We start from the raw sequence: 25,205 nt of genomic DNA on the forward strand, positions 1-25,205 counted from the left end.
TTCAAGGACTGAGGGAGGGAGCATCTGTCTTGATGTTATGACAAAACCTGGATAGAAGTTAGCCAGCCTTAAGGTGGTCCTCCCAAAGGGCAGGGCCTGCAGATTCTGGGATGGAGATCTAAGGGAGAGACAGCTTCCCTCCATGGAGACCTCTGAGTAACAAGGTGCTACCTGTTAGGGAAGACAGTGGGGACTGGGGATGTGAGACCTAATTTAGCACCTCTGCAGGATTCGGTAGGGAGGGTGCATGTCTGTCCTTTCCTATACTTAATAGAAAAGACAGAGAAGTAAAGATTTCAATTTTTTAATAAATTAAAAATAACTTTTTGCATAATGTTACATAACACACAGAGGGAGAGAAAGGGTATGAAGCTGAAGGTTTGTACGGAACCAGGATTCCACGGAGGATGCTGGTTCTCTGGCTGAGGAGGTGGGTGAAGACTCCGCCACCCAGTGTGGTACCTGGCAGTTTCAGATGGGGTCTGAGATATGCCCTTCCTCAGGCTGTGTCAGCTGTCTTCAGTCTCCAGAACAGAGAAGGTCTCACCCAGAGGCCTTTTGGTGGCCACCAGAACCAGGTTTCTCGGAGAGAGTTCGGGGCTGAAGATGGGCAGGAGCTCAGCATGGAAGCCTATGAGAAAGGCAGGGCTACTCAGAAGGGGAGAAATGGAACAGACTCTTAGCCACTTCCTGCTTAGCCTGTAGGCATAGCCCCTTTTCCCCATGGGGGAGGCTCCAGGGGGTCTAAGGAGACCCAGCTCTCCAGGAACATGAGTGCCCGAGACACTGACTCGGGAGGAGGCAGTCTGCAGCACATCGTAGGTTCTCAGTGCCTGGGATGCTGGCTTAAAATGCACCTCAGGGAGGTACCACCACAGGCAGATTCAGTAGGAATTTGCATTAACAAGTTCCCCTTCCCCCATCTGACTCTGAAGCAGCTGGTCTGAGAATCACCACAGCAAGGAACCTAGTCCTGGCAGGTGCAGGGGCCAGGACCTGAAGGAGAGCCCTAGAACTCCAGCCCCTCTGGCCCTGGGTCCCTGCTTTGGCCACCCTCACCCTGCTCCTGAAGGTAGAGCAGCCGGTCCAGTAGAATCAGTGTCTCCACCAGCGGGGCCAGCAGCAGGGCCAGGCTGAAGAAGGCCACCACACGGTTCTCCTGGGACTGGTGGGCCCGAAGGGCAGCCAGATTCAGCGGCAGGTGGGGGTCAAGCCCCACCCGCTGGAGCCCCCGCTGCACGTATCTGTGGGGTCAGCCACAGACAGCACTCAGTTTGGTTTTAGAACCCTCCTCCCCCATTCAAACTGTCCATTCCTAATTCAATTCCAGCTGTAATAGATTTGCCACCCTAAGGCATTTTTAAATGTTTTTCTGGCTGTGAGCTGTCTGTCCAATAGCAAATCAATCCAAAAATTTATTTTCATCCTAATCTGTCCAATTATTTAGCCATATTTTTAGTATTTCAAAAACTTGATAAAAGAGTGACAACTGCCTTTTAAAGAAAGTTTGAAGCTGCTTCAGAACTCAAAATCACTCCCCTCCTCCCAGCACGTTTAGATTTTCTTCAGGACATGCTAAACAGTTGAGGGTGGGAGGGGAGTCATACCTCCAGTAGGTGATACCCCCCTCCTCACGCCCCCCCCCAACTCCCCAGCCTCACTCTTCAATCTTGAGCTCGTGGACCCTGGGGATCCCCTGCACGCCTGGCCGACGGAGCTCGGGCCGGGCACGCCGGATGACTGTCTCCAGTGCTGCCCGGTAGCAGTGGGTTCGGAGGCCAGGGCCTGCTTTCTGCAGCCGCTCAGCGTATTCCTCCAGGGCGTGGCAGGCCCCCTCCCGTAGCCTGTAGGGCAGTTCACGGCCGGGCAGCCCAGCCACCCACTGACTCAGTGGGTAGCCACCGGGGTCACTCAGCTTCATGTAACAGCAGCCCACTGAGGCCAGGGCCGCCACCTCAGGGCGGCAGAAGTGCCTCAGCAAGGCAACACTCAGATCCCCACAGGCGTGGAGGCCTGTCAGCAGCAAGCGGGCCTCACTCTGAGGTGAGTTCTCCAGTGGAAGCAGGAGCTCCTCACACAGGGCCGTGGGGTCTACCCACCTAACCACATGGTGGGGGCGGTGGCGAGGGCCAGTGTGGACCACCTGTGGAGGCAGGACAGAACAGAGGCAGATGGGAAGCCGGCTTCCCGTCCCCGTGCCACCTCAAGCCACGGGAATGGATCTGTCCTCCGAGTTCCTTCCCAAGGAGGAAGGTGGGGGAGAAACTGGGGCAGAGGAGAAAGTGGAACTTTAAATCAGGAGATGGGATAGATTCTGGGTCTGTTATTAGTAACTGCAGGTCTTTTCGTCTGAGCTTCCTCATTTGATTGGCCACTTTTTACAGGTGGCTGTGAGAAGGACATATCGGTGTGGAAAGCACTTTTTAACTAGAAGGTGCCTTTAAGATATGAGGAGGCTTTGGGAAAGGGGTAGCAGAAATAGAGACACGCCATGTCAAGCTGAGAAACTTAAAAGAGGGAATTAGCCTTGGTGCCCAATTCCAGCCAAGCAGACCCTGCTCTCACGGTCCTGGCTGCAGGAAGGGCTGGTCTACCTGTGGGTTCCTCTTCTCCTCTTTCTGCAGAGCCTGCAGGAGCTCCTGGTCTAGGCGCTGGGCTCTCTCCACCAGTCTCTGATCCCCTTCAATGCTCTTCACCATCAGCCCCAGCCCCAGGGACATGAAGCGGGAGAGATGGCCCTGGAGTCCCGAGAGGGAGGGTGGAGACAGCCCCGTTCAGTGTCCTCTCCACTGTCCCCCTCCCTATCTGTGGTTTGGACGCCTGGGTCCTAGGCCCCCAGAAGGCTTAAATTCTGCCCAGCTTGCTTCTACCACTCCTTAGCACCTGCCTCCCTGGGCCTGTGGCCCGATAACCTGTCTTCCAGCTGTTCTATCCCCACAACAAAAAACCAGAACATTAGGGGTCTGGCTCACCTGGCCTGAGCCTACATCCACAACTTGGGTGCAGCCTGTGAGGTCACTCAGCTTCTTCACCAACTGAAAGAGGAGGGAACAAAGGTCTCCTGCCATTGGTGTTGGCTCCCAGGGCAAACACCCATAATGAGGGTGGAGGAGCTGAAGATGGCAGAGGAAGATGGGTAGAGGGAAGAGACAAGAGACATGGAAACCAAAATGGGGGGTGCTGACCCCAGGCTCAGGCTACTGTCTTTGCTCCTCTCAGGCTAGTGATTCAGTCTCCTCCACAGAACAAGAGCCCTGCTGTGAAGCCGTGAGCAGATTGTGAAGGTTATCAGAACAAGATTAAGCCAGTGATTCAAATACAGCCACCAAACAACCCAGCAAAAGGATGAAGATATGATTATAGTGTATCTGACAAGGAAGGGACCTTCTGGGGCCTCTGGTCCTGCAGGTAATATAAGGTGCCCACACCTTTGTAACCCATAGGCTTAAGGAGTCCCCAGGCTCCCAGATACCACCTATACCCCAGCCATCTCCTCACCTCTCCCAGCCTCCGAATCTCATGCTGCTTCTTGGGCCTGACATGTTTCCGGAATGGAGCTGTCAGTCGGGAACTCTGGCTGGGGTTCTCCAGGAACTCTGAGGGGGTCTGAAACCCAGGCGTCCGGGTAAAAGCCAGGGCATAGGCTGTGGACTTCAGGGCCAGCAGGGTGAGTGGCCACACCGACCTGTACCTGAGATAGCCCACCCAGGCCCCCAGTGAATAGTCCCATTGCATCCTGAGTGTGCAAGTTTACAACCCAGGAAGCCCTTGTGAGACTCTGAGCAATGGCTCCCTGCAGGGCTCAGCACCAAGCCCCCCAACACAGGTGCCCTCTTGCCCATACCTGGCCACTTCCCCTTCCCCAGGCTTCCCCAGCAGCAGTGTGGCCAGCTGTGGCGGGTTCAGTCCATCCAGGGCTTCCTGCCATGAGCAAGGGAGTGTGCCCCATAGGTTGTCTGTGAAAAATTCCTGTAGGGGAAAGGGAGAAGCAATCAACAGGCTACTACTCTTCCCATTCTTCCCTGCCCCACTCAACACATGGCCACTGGCTGCAACTAACAGGCACCTCTACTCATTGGCTGTCATCTCTTCTCTGAAGCCTGCTCTAGCCTCCCCCTCCTTCCTCTGAGCCCAAACTGCATTTTGGACACATCTCTCCTTTTAGCAGTGTCCCCACTTATTTATGTGTCTGTTTCCTCCACTCAACTAAAGGGCAGGGATGGTGGCTTCACATCTGCATCCTCAACACCACAGTGACTGACGCCCAGTATTAGTGTTACCATCTAGTAACCTACCATTAGATGTGCCAGACATTATATATGTCAGAATGTTGGGTGTTTTTTTTTTTTTTTGCCCGAACTGCGTGGTTTGTGGGATCTTAGTTCCCCAACCAGGGATTGAACCCAGGCCCTCCGCAGTGAAAGCGCCGAGTCCTAACCACTGGACCACCAGGGAATTCCCTGCCAGAATGTATTTTTATTCATTCATTTATTCAACACAAATTCTGGAGCTTTGGTTAGGCACCAAGTTCTATCCTAGGCTCAGGGGATACAAACAATGAAGCAGACAGACAAGATCCTTGCTCTTACAGAGCTTACATTTTAAAAAATTATTTCAGATAACATCAAATGCCACATAGACAATAAAACACTAATGAAACAGTAACAATGGAGAGTTTGAGACAGTACTATTTTAGAGCAATGAGGGAAGACTTGTCTGAGAAGGTGACACTTGAGCTGAGACTTGAATGATGAACAGGAAACAACACATGTAAAAAAATTCAGGCAGTGGTTGCCAGAGTCAGGGGGTGGGGGTGGGTAAAATGGGTGAGGAGGGTCAAAAGGTACAAACTTCCAGTTACAAAATAAATGTCATGGAGATGTAATGTACACCATAGTGACTATAGTAAATAATACTGTATTGTATACTTGAAAGTACTGTGCACTTGAAAGTTGCTGAGAGAAGATCTTAAAAGTTCTCATCACAAGAAAAAAATGTAGCTATGTACGGTGATGGATATTAACTAGACTTACTGTAATCATTTCATAATATATACAAATCACTATATTATACACCTGAAACTAAAATGTCAATTCTATCTCAATTTTTAAAAATTCAGGTAATAGCAAACACAGAATACTATAATATGCCAGGCACTGTCTGAAACATTTTACGTATATTAATGCATTTAATCCTCACAATTACCCTATGAGATAGTACTATTTTTATCCCCCATTTTACCGATAAGGAAACCAAAGTACAGCAATTAAGTATTCTGTCTAAGTCAAAAAGCTAGTAAGTGGCACAGCTGGGATTTGAAACCAATTTGACTCTAGAGTTCTTGCTCTTAACCACCCTACTCAATTGCCTTTCTGTGGAGGAAAAACATTCCAGGCAGATCAGTAGTGTACAGATCAGTGTAGTACAGTGAATGTGGGAGAGACTGAAATGTGATGGGGTTTAAAAGAGAGCAGGGGACAGATCATGTAGGGTTTTATAGGTAATGGTAAAGAATTACAATTTCATCAAAATACCTAAGAAGCAAGAAGTGTCCTGGTGAGATTTACATTTTTAAAAGATTAATCTGGCTGTTTTGTGAAGAACTGGGTATGGAGGAGAGGAAGCAAACAGAGAGATCAGTTAGGAAGTAGTCCAGGAGAGAGATGATGTTGGCTTGTCCTAGGGTGGTAGCAATGGCAATGGAGACAAATGGGTGAATTTGGATCTATTCTGGAAGTTGAGCCAATAGGACTTGTTGAAGGGCTGGATCGTAGATCAATGAAGAAAAGAGCTGAATCGAGCATGGCTTCTGGGCTTGGGAGCTGAACAATTCGGTGGATGTTGGTGCCATTTATACATCATCTCATTTATTCTTCACAATGATCCTTCAAAAAGAGATCCATTTTACCGCTCAGGAACTGAGGCTAGGAGGAATGTTTTTTTTTATGCCTAAGGTTAACACAGTAGGGGAGGCAGGATTCTAGTCCAAGTCTGTCAACTCCAAAGTTGGAATTGTCCATTACACTGCAAAGCCAGGAATTTATTCAAAGCTTGAATGAATGAACATGTGTGTTCTCGAAACACCTCACATGTTTCTGGGAGAGTTTAACGTAGCTGCAGCAACATGGCTCAAATATCCATGCGTTTTATTACTTTGGACTTGAGAGGGTTAGAAAAACAACCTAGATGCTAAAACTATTAATATTTAGGTCATCTGAAAGAAAAAGGGGGGGGGGCTGCCCCAGCTTTAACCCTTTCTTGTACAGACAGAAGACTGAATAAACATTAGAAAAGAGATCAGAAGCTAACTCTACATTCTTCCCCTGCCGTGGCTAGGGAGCCACCCACATAACCAGGAGCACCCCACCCACAACCCTGTGGCCTCACAATGATGTAGGCGTCCAGGATGGAACGGTAGAGCGTCACGACCCGGGTGAGGTTCACAGCTAGCTGCCTCCTCGCTTCGTGAGAGAGGCCCCGGGCGGAGACCCCCGGCATTCCGGGTCCCAGCCGGTGGCGCGGGGAGGGAGAATGCAGTGAGGCGGTAACCTGGGTCAGGACTACGCGGGTCCGGGACCCGGGCTTGGCTCAGCTCTGCAGAACCGGAAGAAAGCGCTCAGAACCCGGTCCCAGACGCCGCCTTTCCGGGATTCGAGCTTGGGGTTGAAGACTTGAGGCGCCCTCCTGACGTCACAGGCCGCGACGTCCCATAGACCGAAGCTGTCAGCATTGGACGCAAACCGGGAGGCGGTGCCAGCGCAGTGACGCCACAGAGGCGTGCCGCGGCGCCCACCTCAAGGAGTGGGGCGGGCCAAGTTCCAGGTCCCGCCTCCAGATCCCGCCCCTTCCCATACACTTCCCTCTTCTAACGGAAGTGAGGCCCGGGGCCTCCGGCACGCTGCAGTGCCAGTTTGTAGCGGTCTCCTCACACCTTCGAATTGTACCTCCACTGGGCTAGAGGGGCCGGGGAGAGCATCCCGCCTCCGCCCCCACCCACGCCGCCCCGCCGCCGCCGCTGCCGCTGCCGCATCTCACACACTAGGAATCCCTGGCCTCGCTCCCGGAGGCAGGTGCGCTGTGGGTACGCGGGCCCGGCCTCCGGCGCGTTCCAATCCGCTAGCCTGCCGGCTCGGGCCTCGCCTACGCGCGCCAATTTCCGCATCCGGCTCCTGGCGCTTCCGGTCTTAGCTGGGCCCATCTGGGAGGTAGGTGTGTGAGGGTGGGAAGCTGGCTCCGTGGCTTGGACGACCAGAGTGTGCTGTCCCCAGCCTCGGTTTTCCCCTCCGCTAATATGTGTTGTCAAAGGTCCTTTCTTGGGAGAAGGACTTGAGTGAGCTGCATGTGGAGATTTCCTTCACGTGGAGATGAGGGAAATGGGTGCCTGAATTTCTATCTCTGTCCTTGGGACCCGCGCTGGGGATGCCTGGGTAATTCAGAGGTCAACTATGTCAAACCTGTGACTGCCTTCGAGCATACTTAGACGTTCCTTCCCTGGGCAAATGATAGAGCTCACCTATTCTGGCGTTCCAGATCACAAGAGTTTCAGATGGTTGGCCCTGCAACCCCCTCAGTTTACAAGTGAGACTGAGATCTAGAGAGGGGAAATGGCCTTCCTAATACCATACTGCTGGAGAATTGTGGGGCTTCCCCGGAACCCAGGCTTCCTGGTTCAGAAGGAAGTCCTCCTTCCATCATTTCACATTTCACGTTATCTGAGAGGTTACTCTGATGTCTTTCCTCTCTCCTTTAAGTCCTACGGAGATGGGTCTTATCTTACTGGTTCCCAGGCCTATGGACTCCGTTATCAGGATCATTTTCTTCCCCAGGGTATACTACAAACCTCCAGATGTTGGCCTATGGGATTCAGCAGAGGATGAGTTGTCCATCCTCTCATTGGTAAGCTGTTTTTCCCAACTGTTCTCCCACCATCCACCGTCATCATGTCTACCTTACTCCTCAATCTGGATTTTGGCGAACCTCCCCCCAGAAGGGCATTAGAAGGCAATGCCAAGCACCAAAAATTTGTCAAGAAGCGGCGGCTCTTGGAAAGGAAAGGCTTTCTGAATAAGAAGCAGCAGCCCCCTAGCAAGGTCCCTAAGTTGCGCTCAGAACCTTCAAAGAAAGGGGACACTCCCAAGGTGGATGGCACTTGGAAGGCCCCTCCCCTTCCAAAAAAGAAGACTGCTGCTTCCAGCAGTGGGTCAGAGCAGTCCCTGGACAAGAAAGCTGCAGTGCCTTGGCTGACCCCTGCTCCTTCACAGAAAGCTAGTTCTGTTGTGGCTAAAGTAGATTTGCTGGGGGAGTTCCAGAGTGCCCTACCAAAGATCAAGAGCCTCCCAATTCGCCCCCAGAAGAAGGGCTCCCAGAAGAACCCTCCTCAGAAGACTGCCCCACAGATCTCCACCCAAGCTCACTCAGAGAATAAATACCCTGGAGCATCCCAGAAGATGCCAACGAAGATGGTGGCAATTGACTGTGAGATGGTGGGCACAGGACCCAAGGGGCATGTCAGTTCCTTGGCTCGATGTAGCATTGTCAGCTACAGCGGAGATGTGCTTTATGATGAGTACATCCTTCCCCCCTGCCACATTGTGGACTACCGGACCAGATGGAGCGGTATCCGGAAGCAGCACATGGTGAATGCTACACCCTTCAAGATTGCTCGGAGCCAGGTGAGAGGCATGGGAGATGGTGGTAGCAGCGGGGTGGGTGGGGAGAGGTCCAAATCATTTTTCTGCAAAGAATATCACCCTGGGGAGGCGCCGAAGGATTGTGGAGGGAGGGATGGAGTGGGTGGAGTAGCAGATGAAGAAGGCTTTCTGTTGGGATAAAGAGTGGTGAGAGTCTGGAAAGTTACAATTAGCGGGTGTAACGAACTTTATTAAGATCTTTTAGGTCCCAAGTGGAATCCTCATCTGGAGAACCGGGAATCTGCTAGAGAAATATCAGCCAGTGATGGACAGAGCAACAGGCATGAGTGCCAGGGGGAAAGGGCTCAATTTGAGAATGCCTTGTAGAGGTGGGGTCTAGGGTTGAGAATAGAGAGGTGGAGAGGGCTTCCCAAGCAAGAAGTAGCCTGTGGCAATGTGGAAAGTTGGTGGTAGGAGAAGGCAGAGCATTGACAGAAGGAGCTGGGGCATATTTGTATAACTGGAACAGGTAGCCTGCAGTGGAGGGGATAAAAGACACCGGGCTGGTATGTTGGGGTTCTCATCTCACTCACTGAGCAAACCTAGCCACTGTAAGTCCTATGCTGAATACTGGAAGCCCAACAAATGAACAGGAGAGGAGGGTGAGCCGGTAAATGTGAAGGGGAAGGGAGCCTGCTGGTCTTGGAAGGCCTCCAGAGGGCGCCTTTGGTCCACTTCTTTGTAATTTCAGCTCCACATTCTTTGCCTTCTCTAGACACACACTGTTCCAATAATTCCTCATATGCCAGAGCAGTCAGTTGGAGGAATTTCATCAGAGGTGGAACAGCTGGATTTTAGAAGGAACTTGAAGAGTTGAAGAACATCCTGTGCACCAGGGGCATAGCTGAGCAAAGGCTTGGGAGAGGCAGAAGATGGGGTGGGCCTGAAAGAGCAAATCCACTTAGCTTTAAGGCAGGCTATATGTTGAAATTAATGCGAAGTAAAGGTGTTAGTGGTCAGTAAACTGCAGGTGCAGTTAGGAGCAACTAAATACCAAGTTGATTGGACTATATCTGGCTTTCATCATAAAAACCAGTGCCCAAGCTGGGGTATGAGACTAAGGTACATTCAGATGAGTCTTTTCCCTTCCAAGGGGTCCCATTGGGAGGCCAGGCATTGATTCCAGGCCTGTTGCTCTTGTTCACAATCTGTTTGGAACCCCATTTTGGTAATGGCCTTCAGAGCTCATGACATATTCTTTAGTTATCCTCATTGGCAGTATGTTCTTATGCTTTAAGATTCTGAAATGGTGAGAAATTATTTGGTTCCAAGAATGGTGTGAATAAGGTTCCTGACCAGCTGGTAAATACCCTCTGGTTATGAGCAGGAGGAGCTATGAAGCGCCGGGACTGATTTGTTAAAGCAGCATAAGTGTGGGCACTTGATCACTTCCCTCTGCAGCCTTAGTCTATAAATGATTCTTAATCTTTTTCTTTTTTGAGGTGGGGCGCTGTACCTCACAGCTTGCAGGACCTTAGTTCCCTAACCAGGGATCGAACCCCGGCCCCAGGCAGTGAGAGTGCCGAGTCCTAACCACTAGACTGCCAAGGAACTCCCAATTCTTAACCTTTTATGGCTTGTAGGCTCTTTGAGAATCTGATGAAAGCCATGGATTCCCCCCCCAAAAAAGGCAAACATATGCATATCTATTTGCATATAATTTGGGGCTTCCAGTACCTTCCTGGAGCCCATCTTTAACAACATTTATCCCAGCCTATGTCAAACGCCAACATAATGATCATGGTTAAAGAACTTCAGGTATCAAGCCAGGACTGAACTAGGTAGTTACATGAACATCACATTGGGGTAGAAATTAATGTGAAGATAAGGTGCCACTGGTGATGTAAATCCAAACAGGGTTACACCATAGAAAATACCTACTTTTACCTTGGGGAGAGGAGACAGATTTCAGGTGAAAGAAAACTTGTGGAAGAGGGCATTTCAAGGATGAGGCAGGTGGGCAATTGGTTAAAAGAACCTAGAAGGACTTAAGCAGCCATGTTGGGCTTTGAAGATGCAGGGGCTACATCTTTGAATGCTGTTCCTCACCACCTCTTCTCCCATGCCTGTTTCAGATCTTGAAGATTCTCACAGGGAAGATAGTGGTGGGGCATGCCATCCACAATGACTTCAAAGCCCTTCAGTATTTTCACCCTAAGTCCCTCACCCGAGACACCTCCCATATCCCCCTCCTCAACCGTAAGGCCGACTGCCCAGAGAATGCAACCGTGTCTCTGAAGCATCTCACCAAGAAGCTGCTGAGCCGGGACATCCAGGTAGCGTCTTCCCAAATGCTGCCAGACCTCTGGCCTGGACACTGAAGGCTCTCCTGCTGCCTTTCTCCAGGCTCTGACCCTCAAATTCCTCTGGTTGTAGAGAGATCTGGATGGGATGCTCTGATGGGAAGAGCTTTGGGCAAAGGGGTCCATCTCTACATAGGGATAACTATTCCTGTTCTCTACCTCCCAGAGTGTTCCAAAGGATACTTGGAAAAGGAAAAAAGCCTGAAAGTGGGGATAAAACCCTAACTAAGAAAAGTAGAAAGCAGGTAGTTGTGGTGGTCTAAAAGACCACATAGTGGATGCAAGAGGCTCTTATGTATTTCATATGTTTGGCAGTCAAAGAGGGGATGGCCTGCCTGGCATGAGGCTGTAGACACATGTCATATACAGATCAGTTAAGGAACTGGGGAAGGTGGAAGACTCAGAAGGCCTGTCTATGGTCTGGTTTGTTGTGCCTCTACAGAAGAATGTAGAACAATATGGTATGTACATGTTGCTACAGAAAGGATTGAGGCAGACAGTAGCATAGGAGTTGAACCCCTGAAATGAGGTAAGGAGTAGGCTCTCACCACAGGTCTACCTTTGTAGCCCGCTACCTGCAGAAGCAGCAGCATCAGTGGGTTGGAGGGATCCAGTTGGGAAGGGAAGAAACAGTCTCTTGTAGCTTCATGTTCTTTTCTTCCTCCCTTTTCTTCCTTCTCTCAGGTTGGGAAAAGCGGACATTCCTCTGTGGAAGATGCTCAGGCCACCATGGAGCTGTACAAGTTGGTCGAAGTTGAGTGGGAACAGCACCTGGCCCAGAATCCCCCAAAAGACTAGTGCCAGTGGGGACACTGGTGGTGTGGGGAGGCAGAGGCAGCACCACACCCAGGAGAACAGGGCAGTGGACCAGTGGACAGCTCTACCAGCTCTACACCTTTGGAAACTAGAGTTGTTGGGGAGAGTGAGGCTCCACCCCAGACTTAAAATCCATTAAAATTTCACCTCAGGTGTTGTTAAGTGTTCCATGGAAGGAGGAAGGCTCCATGTCAGAACCCAGCCCTGAAGGCTGTTTACCTCTTAAATGGTGCTAACCATGGGTCCCAGGGTGCTTTGCTCCTGGGAAAGCCTTTTGACTTTCAAGGGGCAGGGCATACTGGGAAGTGTAGTTTCCCAAACTGCCTTATCACTAGGGTGACCATATGTCTCATTTTATGCCTTTTGTTCTCAAGTAATTAGCAGCACCGTGTTGAACTTTCCCAAAGTATCCTGCTGGATGATAACTTGTATGATCACAGTTTCTCTCAGACTTTTTTTGGCTCAGAGTCTACATCCAGTCTGTGTTGGGATATCACCTGTTGTTTCCACCTTGACTTCCAGAGGAGCCATCCCTGGTGAGGTTTAGTTCTTAGGGTTACAAGGCAGTAGAGGTAAGAGAGTGTGACTTGGAAATCAATTTTTCGGATTTAGGAAAGCAGCCTCTTTCCTAAAGTGATAGAGGATTTATTTAATTTAGACCCCACTTGGAAGGTTAAAGAAGAATTCAAAGTGTTTTAATGGTTTTTAGTCTTTTACTTTGCTAAACCAAGCCTTTTAAAACTCAAATTATTCCCTTGATAAATTTTTATAAAGGAAAAACAATTGTGTGATGTTTTCTTTATAACTTCACATTAAATAGCTTTGTCACAGGATCCTGTAGAGCTGTAATTCTGATAGGGGGTCCAGGGTCTGTGTGAATGACACTAACTGGGCCCTGGTTTGCTGGAAGTCATCAAGAAGCGCTGACCAAGCCTTTGTGTGTAGCCCATGTGCTCTGCTGCCTTGTCCTCGTCCCTACCACATGTCAACGAGCACACCTAAAGTGACACCCCAAGCCATGCGAACACCCTCACACAGAGGGTATGTGACCAAGAGAGTGACTCAGAGAGTGGGCGTGCGGGAGGGATGGAGCCGGGGAAGAAGGGTGCTTCATGACGCCAGCCTGGTCGCTCCTGCCAGCTCTTCCTCGGTGGTATACACCCTCATGTTGGGAAGGTGAATCACAGGTCTGACTTTGTGTCTGGGATCGCTGCACTCTGTCTTGAGAGAACGCAGACTCCATGTATACACCAAGGCTTGTGCCCTCTTGAGTGGCTAGTTTGGCTCCAGGGGCCAGAGTCACAGTCATGGCTGCCCATAGAAGGGAATTTCCTGCAGCCAAACCGGACCCCACATGTGGTCTTGCTGTTGTGTCCTGCGCTACAGGATCTGCTTGCACAGGCAGCTGTTGAGCTCTGAGCAAGTTGGTTCCTGTTGAACCCAAAATATGTAGTGTCCATGACACTTCACAAAGAGGTGCTAGGCGTCCTTACACACCTCTAAGTGGGATTAATCAAGGAAGGCTACACCAAAAAGCAGGGATAGAAGTCTTATTTGAAATGAAGGCGAGTCTTACTTACATTGTGATCAGTAAACTAGAATATATGTGGAAAATTCTCATTTGAGTTCAAGTTTTAGGGTACCTGGCTTTGTAATTTATTCCACTGAAGTATAGTTGATTTACAATGTTGTGTTAATTTCTGATGTACAGCAAAGTGATTCAGTTATACATGTATATATACATTCTTTTTCATATTCTTTTCCAATGTAATTTATCGCAGGATATTGAATATAGTTCCCTGTGCTATACAGTAGGACCTTGTTGTTTATCCATACTATATATAACAGTTTGCATTTGCTAATCCAAACTCCCAATCCATCCCTTCCCCACCCCACTTCCCCTTGGCAACCACAAGTCTGTTCTCTATTCTGAGTCTGTTTCTTTTTCATAGATAAGTTCATTTGTGTCATAGTTTAGATTCCACATGTAAGTGATAGCATATGGTATTCGTCTTTCTCTTTCTGGCTTACTTCACTTAGTGTGATAATCTCTAGGTCCATCCATGTGAGTAGCAACTGGCTTTTATGCTCCACTTCACCCCCCACTCAGGTGCCCTCAGTCCAGCATTGGGAACAGCTCAGTCTCACTTTAGCTCACCAGGAAGAACCTGGAGACCAGAGGACCTTGCAGACATTTTCTTACTCTTCTCTTATCACACTTCCTGGTCAGAGCCCAGCTCACCCTGCAAGGTGCCTGGGGATCCCTGTACTTTATTATTATATTTTTAATAAATTTATTTATTTATTTATTTATTTTTGGCTGCGTTGGTTCTTTGTTGCGAGCAGGGGCTACTCTTCATTGTGGTGCACGGGCTTCTCATTGGGGTGGCTTCTCGTCGCGGAGCACGGGCTCTAGGCGCGCAGGCTTCAGTGGTTGTGGCCCGTGGGCTCTAGAGCACAGACTTAGTTGCTCCGCGGCATGTGGGATCTTCCTGGACCAGGGCTCGAACCCATGTCCCCTGCATTCGCAGGTAGATTCTTAACCACTGCACCACCAGGGAAGCCCTGGGGATCCCTGTATTTTAATCCCCTCTTTCTCTGCCCCTCTGTTCCCAGGCTTCATCCAACTGATGACAGATAAGCCCCATTGCAGATTACTATGGAAATAGCAATCAGCAAGTCCTGTTTTGTCTTGGGTATTAAGGCTGTTCAGAGTGGAGCATACGTATAACAAAACACATGCTCTTCCAATAGCATTCTTTTCATAGCATAATAATGTTTTCTAATGCCAAGACCCCCTTCTGCAGGTGAGAAGGATAAAGGGAAAAGAGTGTGAGAAGTGTTATCATGCCAAACACATTACTGATCTTAAAATTTCATGTAACAAAGTGATTCTCAGAAGGGTAAGGGGGGATGTATTTTGAAATTTCAGGTGATAGCACTGCCATTCTCTCTACCCTTAAGAACCACTGATTGAGGGAATTCCCTGGCCGTCCCGTTAACCACTGGACTCTGCACTCTCACTGTCAAGGTCGTGGGTTCAATCCCTGGTTGGGGAACTAAGATCCCACAAGTCACACGGTGTGGCCAAAAGAAAAAAGAAACCACTGATCGAGTTAAGGCTCTAAAGGAATCATTTGATTCCTAGTTTAACAGATGGTTACAGCTGACAATAGGAAGGATGAACAGCACTGTAATTATGAACTTACCCCAAGACACATTAGCACAAGTGCAAGTTTAGAGACGCAAATTCCCATGTATGCAATATGCCAAGTGCATTTATGAATATCCTACGTCTACAGTCTACGTATCATTGTTCACAGTGCTCTTTCATTTACCCTGTAATTAAGGGCAAGTCCACAAAACAGCCCATAACAGCATTTTATTGTTGTATTGATACTAGGTTTTAAGTTTGATCTTGCCACTTACTAAATTCGTGATGGTCAGTCAGTTTGTTTCTTGGAGCCCCAGTGGTTCTAGCATTAAAATTCTGGGGTTCTTTTCTAACCTTGAAGTTTAACTGATGGTTGCTGTCATTAATAATAATAATGGCAACATTTATAGAGTGCTTCTCTGTGTCAGGCACTGTGCTGAGTCCTCTAGGAGCATTGTCCCATTCTCTGTAAGGTAGGTGGAGGTATTCCCATTTAACAGTTGAGGAAACTGAGGCTGACAAAAAGGAAGAAATATTCCCCAGGCCAAATAGCTGGAGGTTGGTGGTGCTGGCATTCAGACTGCCAAGTCTGCCTGTCTGAAGCCTCTGCTCTTAACCGCTGCCCTGCTTGGCTGTTAACACATTCAGGCAGCACCTGATGAGGCTTGGAATCCTTCCACTCAAATGTTTATTAAGTACCTGCTATGTGCCAGGCATTGTGCTAGGCACAGAGAAATGGCCTGTGACCCCGAGTTGCTTACGGCAACCTGAAGAAGAGAAACCAGTAAACTAATTTCAATTTAAATTTAAATCCTGCAAGGATTTAAAGCAGGGGAGTGATGTGGTTAGATCTGGGTTTTAGGAAGACGACGCTGGCAGCCCAATGGAAGCAGGATTGGGAAAGGGCCAGGAGCTGAGTTCTTCTGTTTGACTAATTTGATGAGCAGTGACGGAGTCCTGAATTAATGAAGTGGGAAGATGTATATGATCATCACTGAGGAGGTAGAGTCAGTAAGACTTAGAGATCAGGGCAAGAGGATTAAAGGTTGCCTTGATATTTCTGAATTACAGTGAATAGACAGCAGTGGTACCATTCACCAAGACAGAGAATATGGTGGGCAGAAGAGCAGGTTTTTGAGGAGGATGACTTGGGTATTGACTGACTTGACTTTGAGCTGCCTGAAGATACCCAAATGGAGATGTCCAGCCAGCAGCTGGATGTACCAGACTGGAGTTTAGCAGAGTAAAAGAGATCTGGGGCTGGAAACTAAGGCTTAGAGACAAGAGTGTAGCAGTGGGATGGAAGCCTTGGATTGGAACGAAGCCTTTATACATAAAGGTATAAAGAGCAGCAGAAGGTCAAAGTCTCAGGAAGTACCCATCCTTATAAGCTGCTGGAAGAAGAGAGGTCTGAGAGAGGGCTATTGGGTAAGAGGACAGCTAAGGAGAATCCCCAGGAGGGAGGAGATAGCATTAACAGCACGGAGAGCCAGTAAGCTGAGAGCAAAGAAAAGGGTCTATTTTGTAGCGATTTGGTGCCCTTGATCTCAGCAATGTCTGTGGTGGTGGTGGGGAAGGCAGCAGAAGCTCAGCTGACGTGGGCTGGAGAATAAATTGGAGGTGAGGAAGGAGAGGAGTGGGTGTGGACTGCTCTTTCTTGGCTCTGAAGAAAAGCAGGTGAAGGTTGCTGTAGGAGTGAGAAGTCTTAGGATGCCAATGGACAAAGCCAGTAGAGCATAAGGTGGATCACGAGGGGGCAGGTGAAGTAAGCTACAGGGGATCCTGAAAGAGTAGGGGGAAGGGATGCCAAGCTTAGCCTTGGCCAGCAATAGGGATCCCTTGTCTTCTGGGACAGAAAGGAAAAAGGAACGGGTAGGGCAGATGGAGATGGTTTGGGATGATGGTGGAATAAAGTGATTAGCACCTGGTGACCTCGATTGCTCATTAAATGGGAGGCAGAGTGCTCTGCTGAGTATGAGGGGGAAGTCAGGGGACAGGAGCTTGGGAAGAATAAAGACGGTTTGCAGCAGCCACTGAGAAGACGGGAGAGCGAGCCGACCGAGAACACAAGGAAAGGCCTCTGAGCAATGGCAGAGTTCCGATCGAGGTCAGAACCTGAATTTGCAGGAGCACTGCAAGCTGCAAGCTGCAAGCTGCAAGCTGCAAGCTGCTTGTCACAGTTTTTTTCTAGCATCACTCGGCAGCCCAAACAGAGAAGTGGAGAGTTTAAATGCTTGCGGCTGCATAGGCCGCAATGGGAGGACAGTGTGTGGTCCTGGAGGTGAGTGTCTGAACTGAGATGGAGATGAGATTGTTGGAGTCCATGGAGTCAAGGACCTGAGAGGCTGACCTGTTGAGTAAGCGCTGGAAGCCCCCAGGTGGCTGGCTGTAGGATTACATATCTATATATATCTGTACCTATATCTATAGATAGATAGATAGATAGATTTCTTTTTGGTTGCACTGCACGGCACGTGGGATCTTAGTTCCCTAACTAGGGATCAAACCCGTGCCCCCTACGGTGGAAGCATGGAGTCCTAACCACAGGACCTCCGGGGAACTCCCCGGCAGCAGGATTAGAAACAGGAGGATGGGGAGCCTGAGCTAGATCCTTAGGGACCTGAGATAGATAGATGCAGCGAACAAGGAGTTGAAGATGCAATAAACATGGCATGAGCCTCAAAGAGTTGGGTCAGGGATTTCTAAGAGGGCGGCTGAGGCATCGTGGAGAGTTCTGAGGCCTCCCAGGCAGCGGTCATGGCCTCCGCCAGGGCTATATCACTCTCGTTTTCAGACCTGATTTTTGTCAGAGTACCTCTTTCATGCATCTATCAAGGACAGTTAAATAAATGATTAAGCCAGGAACAAGAGTACTAATGAAAGACAGGTATTTCTTTCAGCCTTAGTAGTCATTGATTTTGGTTGATGTCATTCACTTTTCAGTCACTTGTTCAAGAAATATTTATTGAGTACAAACCATGTGCCAGGTACCGTTGTAGGCTAGCGAAGTCTGCACGAACTTCCCTTGTAGTGGGGTGATGAGTGACATGAGGAAAAGTAAGGGGATAAGGCAGATATGTGTACATAAGATTTTAGATGGGCTGTTTAGAGAAGACCTCGCTGAGGAAGTGACACTTGAGCAGACCTGAAAGAAGTGAAGAAGCAAGTTATGTAGATATCTAGGGGAAGAACATTCCAGAGAAAGAGGGAGGTGCAAAGGCAGGAGGAATGTTTGGTGTATTTAGGGAGCAGCAAGGAGGCTGGCATGGCTGGAACAGGGGAAGCCAAGGGGAAGGGGGTAGGAGTTGGGGTTAGTGAGCAGGGCGAGATACAGGCAGATAATATAGAGCCTTGTAGCCCATCGTAAGGAGTTGGGCTTACTATCTGCACAAAATGGGGAACAAATGCAGGGTTTTGAGCAGACTGGTGTGAACTGGCTCAGGATTTAAAGGACTGCCCCTGACTGCTGTGAAGGGAGGAGAGTGGGAACAGAGAACCAAAGAGGAGGCTCTTGCTGTAATCTAGGCAAGAGATGATAGGAGTTGAGGCAGTGGATGTGGTAAGTGGCCTCATTTGAGACTAATTTTACATACACATGGATGATCTTTGGCGTGGTTGATGCTGAACAAATGTTTAAGCCAAGACCGACACCTTTGGCTTTTCAACTCTCACCCAAGCTCCTGTATACACTAGCCCACCAAAGAGAGCTCAGGAAGTACATGCACCCTCAGAAGTTGGGGACCCAAGGATGGTCAGGAGTGGAGATTTGCTGCAGACTCTGAGCAGACAGTCAGAGTTGCACTATCTCTTTCGCGCAGTGACTAAATGGGTAAGTAACATCTAGTGGCACTGCTAGGGGAGGGGTCCTGGTGAGTCCCTTCCACCCCAGCCCCTGGCCTGTGGGAACTGCTGCACAGGTCTTTGCTCCAATCTCCTCTCTGCCCTCCCACCGCTTAACTGGGCTGACTTGCTGGTTTAGTTTGTTTCTTTCTTCAATATGTAAGGCTTCTAGCCTTATTTAGGGATACCATCAACTCTGTGCTTTCTTTGAAAGAGTATATATAATGCATAGGATTTTGAGAGAGATGGGGGTGGAGGGAAGAGGCAGAGAGAGAAGGTATTTTTAAGAATTTGCCATGGAAAGACAAGTACATCTTAATCTTCCTCCAGGCTCAACTGAATTCCACTCTGAAGTGTTTTAGAGCAAAGCTTTGGAATCAAACAGACCCAAGACAGTACATGGAAAGCTGTTGCACAGTGGTGGGTTCAGAGTCAGAGCCACTCCTTTCCCAGACCTGGGCACTGAGGATCGGGCCCTGTGCCTGTGACCCTGACCCCCCTGTCCCAATGCAGCACCAGGAACCTAAATTGTCTGGCATCCCTAGACCAGAGGCAGCTTCCCCAAGGGGCAGGTTCTTCACTCCCTTCTACCTTGTGGAATCCTGCTCGGTTCCTTCTTGGAAAGATTCCATGAGACGGATCCAAACCATAACCAAAGGAGGAAGAAGGCAGACTGCCCCCGCCCTGGGACCTGGGGAGGGAGATGGAGCCCACACCCAGGACCAACAGGGAGGCAGAGGCAGATAATATAGCCCGATAGCCGGACACCTAAGGCTGGGGCTTGGACGCCGGGCTGAGCTGGCAGAGTGGGTAGGTCTGGGAAGCTTTCCTGAAGGGTGGGAGGGTGGATCTGGGGTCAGATCAAAGGGGCCCCCGGGCTGGGGAAAGGGCAGAGCGATCTGTTGCCTTTCTGCTAGGTTAGAACCCACCCCCATGCCCACTCTCCACTCCAAGGCAAGAACTGCCTCCTCCCAGCTTTGGAATCAATTCCCTGGGGCTCCTAGGAACCTAGCACCCGTGGGTCAGGGAGCTCATCGGAGGAGACTTGGCCCAATGAGACCACACTGCCCCCAAGCAGGGAGAAAGGCACACACTGTGTGTCCTTGACTCAGGATGGCTCCCTCTCTAGGCCAGCCACTGCAAGCTCAGTGGGAAGACTAACCAAAACTCCGGATCATCCGGAAACCTGGAAATGTGTGGCTAACAGTCCTAGAGCACTGGGATTTAGGAGGCGTGAGACCGTGGCGAGAGGTTGGCAGCTGTGAAATCCAGGAGCTGCTGGCTCCTTTGATCCCCCAGGGACGTGTCCCTGAGTATCCCAAGTGCCAAAGCTCCCGCTTGGATGTCTTTCCCAGATTGGTGGAGAAGACGCAAGCGGGGCGGGGTGGGGTGGGGGGTTGTCACAACAGTGTGTCCTCAGCCTGGCGAGCTGAAATTCACAGACACTAGCCCAGTGCCCTTTAGGAATCCAGACAGGCTGGGGGGCCCTGGTGGATGGGATGGGGTAAGGGGTACTGGGTTGGGGGAGGCAGGGAGACTGTACAGTCTCTCTTTGACAGCTAACATTTTCCAGAGCTGGAGCCTACAGGGGAAAGGAAATCAGAGCTTCCCACTTCACACATCTTTTTCCCATTTTGTTCATGCTGCCCAGGGAAAGCCATTAGGGCTAGGTCAGTCTGGGGCCTCCCCCACACTCCCATGTCTCCAGCCCTGCTATAAGGAGGGGTGGGATGGCAGGGTCACTGGAAGGACAAGGCCCTAGCCTGGCAAAGGGGCCAGACTCTGAACTCTTGTATCCCTTCTTAATTCCCTGCCTGCTCAAGATGGGAGGATGGGGGCAGGGACCAGGAATCTGGGCTCCTGGGGCCCTCCCTTACTCTGCTCTAATCCCCCTGCACCTCTGATTCTGTCTCCAGGGAGTCTGGCCCCCTGGCCTGGGCCTGGTCTGCAGCAGGAAGGGCCCTGGTGTTGGGGAAGCTGGCCCTTATTACCCGACTCTTGGGGCTTCAGCCCCCTTCCTGGAGCCATTAGCACAGCTGGTTTCCATAGGCCCCTAGGAGCCAGGCTGGGGGCCAAGCTACTAGGTCTTTTTTTTTTTTTTAATTTATTTTTGGCTGTGTTGGGTCTTCATTGCTGCACGCCGGCTTTCTCTAGGTGCGACGAGCGGGGGATACGCTTCGTCGCGGTGCCCGGGCTTCTCATTGCGGTGGCTTCTCTTGTTGCAGAGCACTGGCTCTAGGCGCGCAGGCTCAGTAGTTGTGGCGCACAGGCTTAGTTGCTCCGCAGCATGTGGGATCTTCCCGGACCAGGGCTCGAACCCGTGTCCCCTGCTCGAACCCGTGTCCCCAGATTCTTAACCACTGCGCCACCAGGGAAGTCCCAAGCTACTAGGTCTTACCTGGAGACAGTAGCTGCATTTGGGGGCTAGAGACAGGAGGGGAATGTGAGAGCTAAGGAGCTTTGAAGTGGTGTTCTCCCCAAGCTGGCCGACGTTCCTGAGTCTGACCCATCAGCCCCCTTACCCTGCCCACAGCCCCCCCCCCAGGGACAGTGAGTCCAACACCCTCTTTCTGTCTCCATCCAGAACCTCAAAGCTCAGACCTGCGGCCCCCTCAGTTTCTCCTCTGGGACCTCGCCCTTCTCGCCTCCCTCCTGCCTCTTTCCTCTTCAACCCCAGAGTCTGATTATCTGGCCCAGTGCCCACCTTCTGCAGTTCAGGCCAGAAGAGGGATAGAGCACCCATCCAATCTGCAGCCTTGCCGATTTCTTTCTTCCTCCAGAAACTCCAGACCATCTCAATGGAGAGAGGGGTTCTTTACACCCCTGGCTCTTCTTCCATTTGCCATCCTCAGAGAGTGGGAGAGGAGGCATCTGGGAGATGGTTCGGGCTCCCCAGAACCAGTTTTGGGCTAGACTGCAGGCTGTTCATCTTTTCCAGGGTTAGCCACAGGGTTAAGGGGCCAGTGCAGGGCAGGGAGTGGAAATGGCAGAGGGGTCTGGCCCTAGTCACTGCATCATAAAAGCTAAAAGGAGTTTAACTGCAGGTCTCGGTGCTGACTGACTTCTTCATCCAGCAGTGCTGCCCTGGGGGGATTCCTTCGGGGGGAGAGGGGCCACAGCTGGCCAGAGTCAGGTCCAGGCCCATCCAGCTTCAGATGCTGGCAACTGCCACCAACAGTCCCAGCCACACTGAATCCCCACCTCAGCCGGGAGGTTCTCTGAGAAGCGTAGAGGCTCCAGAGGAAGGGGAGTCGGATTTGGTGCCTTTCACTGCAGTAGGAGAGAAAACTGAGCAGGGGCCTACGTGGAGAAAGGGATGACCTCCCATGCCAGACTGGCAAGAAGCAAAGTCTAGGTGGTGGAGCCACGGTAGAGGGACAGAGAAACAAAGAGCCCAGGGTCAAGGAATAGAATCAGTGCAGTGGTGGCCAGGCCTTGTGCAGGGGGTCTCCAGGCTCTTCAGTGACTGCCCACACCTCTGCGCCTGCCCCCTGAAAAGGCGAGCAGAGCCAGGGGCCTCTCTCAGGCGAAAGAGATTCAATCCGAACACTGTCTTCAGCCAGTGCATCCCCACCTCCTCCTTCTCCCCTCCCTTGCTCAGCCCCCCCCGCGGCTCAGTGTGCCCGGCCCAGCCCTGAGGAAAGCGTTGGCGGAAGGAGCTGGGAACCAGGTAGCAGAGCCAAAAACAACAGAGGAGCCGCCTGGCTGCCTGGGTGCGGTGCAGATCCTCCCCTTGTCTAACTGTAATCCCTCCTATCACAGTCAGTCCCCTCCTCACACCCCATGGCTCTGACCCTACTGGGCCATACTTACCTCCCTCTTTGCAGGGCCCTGGGGCTGGCCCCAGAGGCCACTTGTCATCCCCTACCTTTGAGTCCAGCTGCCCCTTCCCCCGGTCACTCGGATTCTCTGCTCACGTCTTCCTTAGTTCTCAGGGTCTCTCCCATGTGCCCAGATGTTCCTGGGAAATGAGTTGCCTCCTTTCTAGTTCTCTGCCTCCCAGCTTGCACTTTAGCTTGCTGGAAGCTCTTTTTTGGTCTAACTGCCATCCATCCTGTTGCAACGGCAATTTCATTTGCGGAGAATCAGAGCCGGCCTTACCAGGTTTGAAAAGGGCTGGTCCCTAAACCCAGGGAGACACACGAACGGAACATCCCCTTCGGTACCGAGGATCAGAGCAGACTAGGAGGCAGGATGCTTAAGTCTATGCTCGGTGCTGAGTGGAATCCTGAGGGCTCAGGGAGGCCAGGAGACACAGCTGTCCTGCCCCAGGCACTCCCAACTCCCCTCTTCTACTTTCCGACTTCCCCACCCTCTATAGAAGTCCTGCTTTATTTGCTGCCCCTACCCTGAGTGGCAGAGACCCAGGTGTCCAGCCCCACCTGGGTTTAATTTCTACATGACTCCCAGCCAACAAACTCTGTGATCCAGCAGATGCAATAACACTGGTCAGGGTGAGGCCCTTCTACAAGTGCTGGCTTTGGCCAGAGAATCTCCTTGGTCCCAGTTGGGGGTGAGGGTGAGGGGTTCATGACACTCCCACCCTTCCCATCACTCCTCCCCCACTCAGCTTCAAGGGAATGATGGAGAGGAGTGGGGGAGCCTCCTCTTCCCAAGCCCCCAGACCCCTCAATCGTGCACGCATCTACATCTACTCACACCCACACTCTTGCAACCATTCAGAGCCTGCCCATCTCCATTCCTTGTGCAAAACCAGCCACTTTCCTCATAGCCACACTGCAACGGGAACAAATCCCCAGAGTGTTTCTTTCCTAACTCTCTCAAGCCGGTTGGTTTCCTCCCCACCCCACCCCCATCCTGCCTCTGCTCCCCCAGCTTTTCTCACCAATTAAGCACCCTCCCCCACCTGAGTCTCCAAATTCCTAGGGGGAACCCCAAGAGGAGTATGACCAAGGCTCCTAGAAAGGGGAACGCGTTGCCCCAGGAGATCTGCAGCAGATTTGGTCATAATTAAAAGGCCAGCGACACTAGGAAATTCCTTCTCCTTATGGATCCCAGTGGGAAATTAAAGCCAGTTGTGACTGAATGACTGATGCTGGCTAAACTCCTCCCCATCGCCTTGTTCCAGGGCCCTAGTCCCCGCCCCTTGCCCCTAGGCTCCCCCAGCCTCCTCTGTTAGCCCCCTTTCCCGGTACCCCCAGCCCTCTCATCCCACTGCTCCCAACCCCAGTCCCCCAACCCCCTTCCCCTGAATCTCCCCTAAGCACCCCTTACACATGAGCCTCCATGCTTCTGTGGGGTAACAGGGCTGCTGGAGGCTGAGGCATCCAGCCTAGCTGCCCGGCACCATGCTCTGGACCCTCTGCCCACCTCCCTCAGCCAGGGTTGGGGTGCGGGGGCTGAAACTCAGGCCCAGAGCTGCCAAACCACAAGCACATCTGGAAAAAATTCCCCTCCCAGCCCGACTTTCCTTTGTCTTACTTCTGTCTTTTTGGAAATTCTGGCTGCCTGGCCAGTCGGGGGAGTGAGGAAGTGAAGGGAGGGGAGTGGGCCCAGGCCTCCTTCCTCCACCCCAGGGAGCCCCCACCTCCAGCCTCTCCAGTTTCCTCAGCCAGACCACATCCCTCCTCTGTGCTCCTGCAGGTCTAGGCTCCCTCGTTCTGGTTGACCATCTTTTGAGCGAGGTTTCTACATCCTTCTCACAAGGCTTGTGGGGGAGAGGGCCACCACTGGCCCTTCTCTTTTGCAGCAGGAGGGATGCATATTGAGGAGGAGACTGGACTATTCTGGCTGGGGTCTCAAGAGGGCTGGAGTGGAGATGGACATGGGACCTGGGTGGAAGAGGTAGGGGGCAGTGAGGGGGAAGGAGAGGCAGCAGGAGTCTGCTTTCCGCCATGTTCCCTCCCCCAGCCTCTCCTCATCCCTTTGGCTGGGAGCCTGATTTCACTGTCAGAACCTAATCCCCCTCCCTTTACCTACAGCGTTGCTGGAGCCGGGTGGATGGGGGAGGAGCACAGGCTGTGCCTTAACCCCAGGCCCTAAGCACCCCCCAGGGACCACCCCCTTCCCTCCACCACCTCTGCTTTTGTCTGTCCATCCTCTGAGAGCCCTTCGACCTGCTGCCCCCTCACTTCCAGAAGACCAGGCCACCCGCACCCCCAAATAAACTCTCCCACACCAAACCTGGAACCCTAAAACCAGGCTGGAGCATCCAGCTCCCTTCTTCAGAACTGACATTTTATTGGTTATTGCAGGGTGGGACCCTGTCAAGAAGTCCTTTCTACAGTCTAATCTCCATCCCTCCTGCTCCAGAGTCACCCTAGTTGCATTATTTTTTTTCCCTACACACCCGTAATTCAGAGATTTTGCTCTTTACAGCACAGAGACTCGACCTCCAGTGTGACTTTGGTAAATCCTCCAGCCCCTCTCCCTTGGCTCTCC

At 51.1% G+C, this 25,205-nt stretch overlaps 2 protein-coding genes across 4 annotated transcripts; one reads left to right on the forward strand and one right to left on the reverse strand.

Annotated features, from left to right (window-relative positions):
- The first annotated feature begins 76 nt into the window (after positions 1–76).
- Positions 77–14,116, forward strand: ISG20L2 (interferon stimulated exonuclease gene 20 like 2). Of its 3 annotated transcripts, none has more exons than XM_060136007.1 (4): positions 77–3,408; positions 7,827–8,672; positions 10,766–10,966; positions 11,678–14,116. In XM_060136007.1, the coding sequence occupies exons 2-4, from the start codon at positions 7,941–7,943 to the stop codon at positions 11,789–11,791; spliced, it is 1,047 nt and encodes a 348-aa protein (XP_059991990.1). In that variant the 5' UTR covers positions 77–3,408; positions 7,827–7,940; the 3' UTR covers positions 11,792–14,116. The 3 variants fall into 3 exon arrangements, with proteins under 3 accessions (XP_059991990.1, XP_059991979.1, XP_059991969.1); XM_060135996.1 differs by lacking the exon at positions 77–3,408 and adding an exon at positions 7,014–7,205; XM_060135986.1 differs by lacking the exon at positions 77–3,408 and having other exon boundaries at positions 7,014–8,672.
- Positions 289–6,943, reverse strand: METTL25B (methyltransferase like 25B). Its single transcript, XM_060135971.1, has 8 exons — positions 6,388–6,943; positions 3,845–3,969; positions 3,499–3,691; positions 2,973–3,035; positions 2,595–2,738; positions 1,662–2,143; positions 1,060–1,244; positions 289–631 (listed from the first exon to the last, which is right to left on the reverse strand). The coding sequence occupies exons 1-8, from the start codon at positions 6,496–6,498 to the stop codon at positions 510–512; spliced, it is 1,425 nt and encodes a 474-aa protein (XP_059991954.1). The 5' UTR covers positions 6,499–6,943; the 3' UTR covers positions 289–509.
- Positions 14,117–25,205: the final 11,089 nt, after the last annotated feature.

Source organism: Lagenorhynchus albirostris, chromosome 2 (genome assembly GCF_949774975.1).
Source record: "Lagenorhynchus albirostris chromosome 2, mLagAlb1.1, whole genome shotgun sequence".
Lineage (NCBI taxonomy): Eukaryota > Metazoa > Chordata > Mammalia > Artiodactyla > Delphinidae > Lagenorhynchus > Lagenorhynchus albirostris.

Bases quoted from the DNA above. Each gene is read 5' to 3' on its own strand.
- METTL25B (XM_060135971.1), bottom strand. From the start codon at position 6,498: ATGCCGGGGGTCTCCGCCCGGGGCCTCTCTCACGAAGCGAGGAGGCAG. The intron at 2,739-2,972 runs GTGAGCCAGACC...TCGGGACTCCAG, and splicing joins TGGATGTAGGCTCAGGCCAG to GGCCATCTCTCCCGCTTCAT. The intron at 1,245-1,661 runs GTGAGGCTGGGG...CTGACCCCACAG, and splicing joins CACGAGCTCAAGATTGAAGA to ATACGTGCAGCGGGGGCTCC.
- ISG20L2 (XM_060136007.1), top strand. From the start codon at position 7,941: ATGTCTACCTTACTCCTCAATCTGGATTTTGGCGAACCTCCCCCCAGA. The intron at 8,673-10,765 runs GTGAGAGGCATG...TGCCTGTTTCAG, and splicing joins TCAAGATTGCTCGGAGCCAG to ATCTTGAAGATTCTCACAGG. The intron at 10,967-11,677 runs GTAGCGTCTTCC...TCCTTCTCTCAG, and splicing joins TGCTGAGCCGGGACATCCAG to GTTGGGAAAAGCGGACATTC.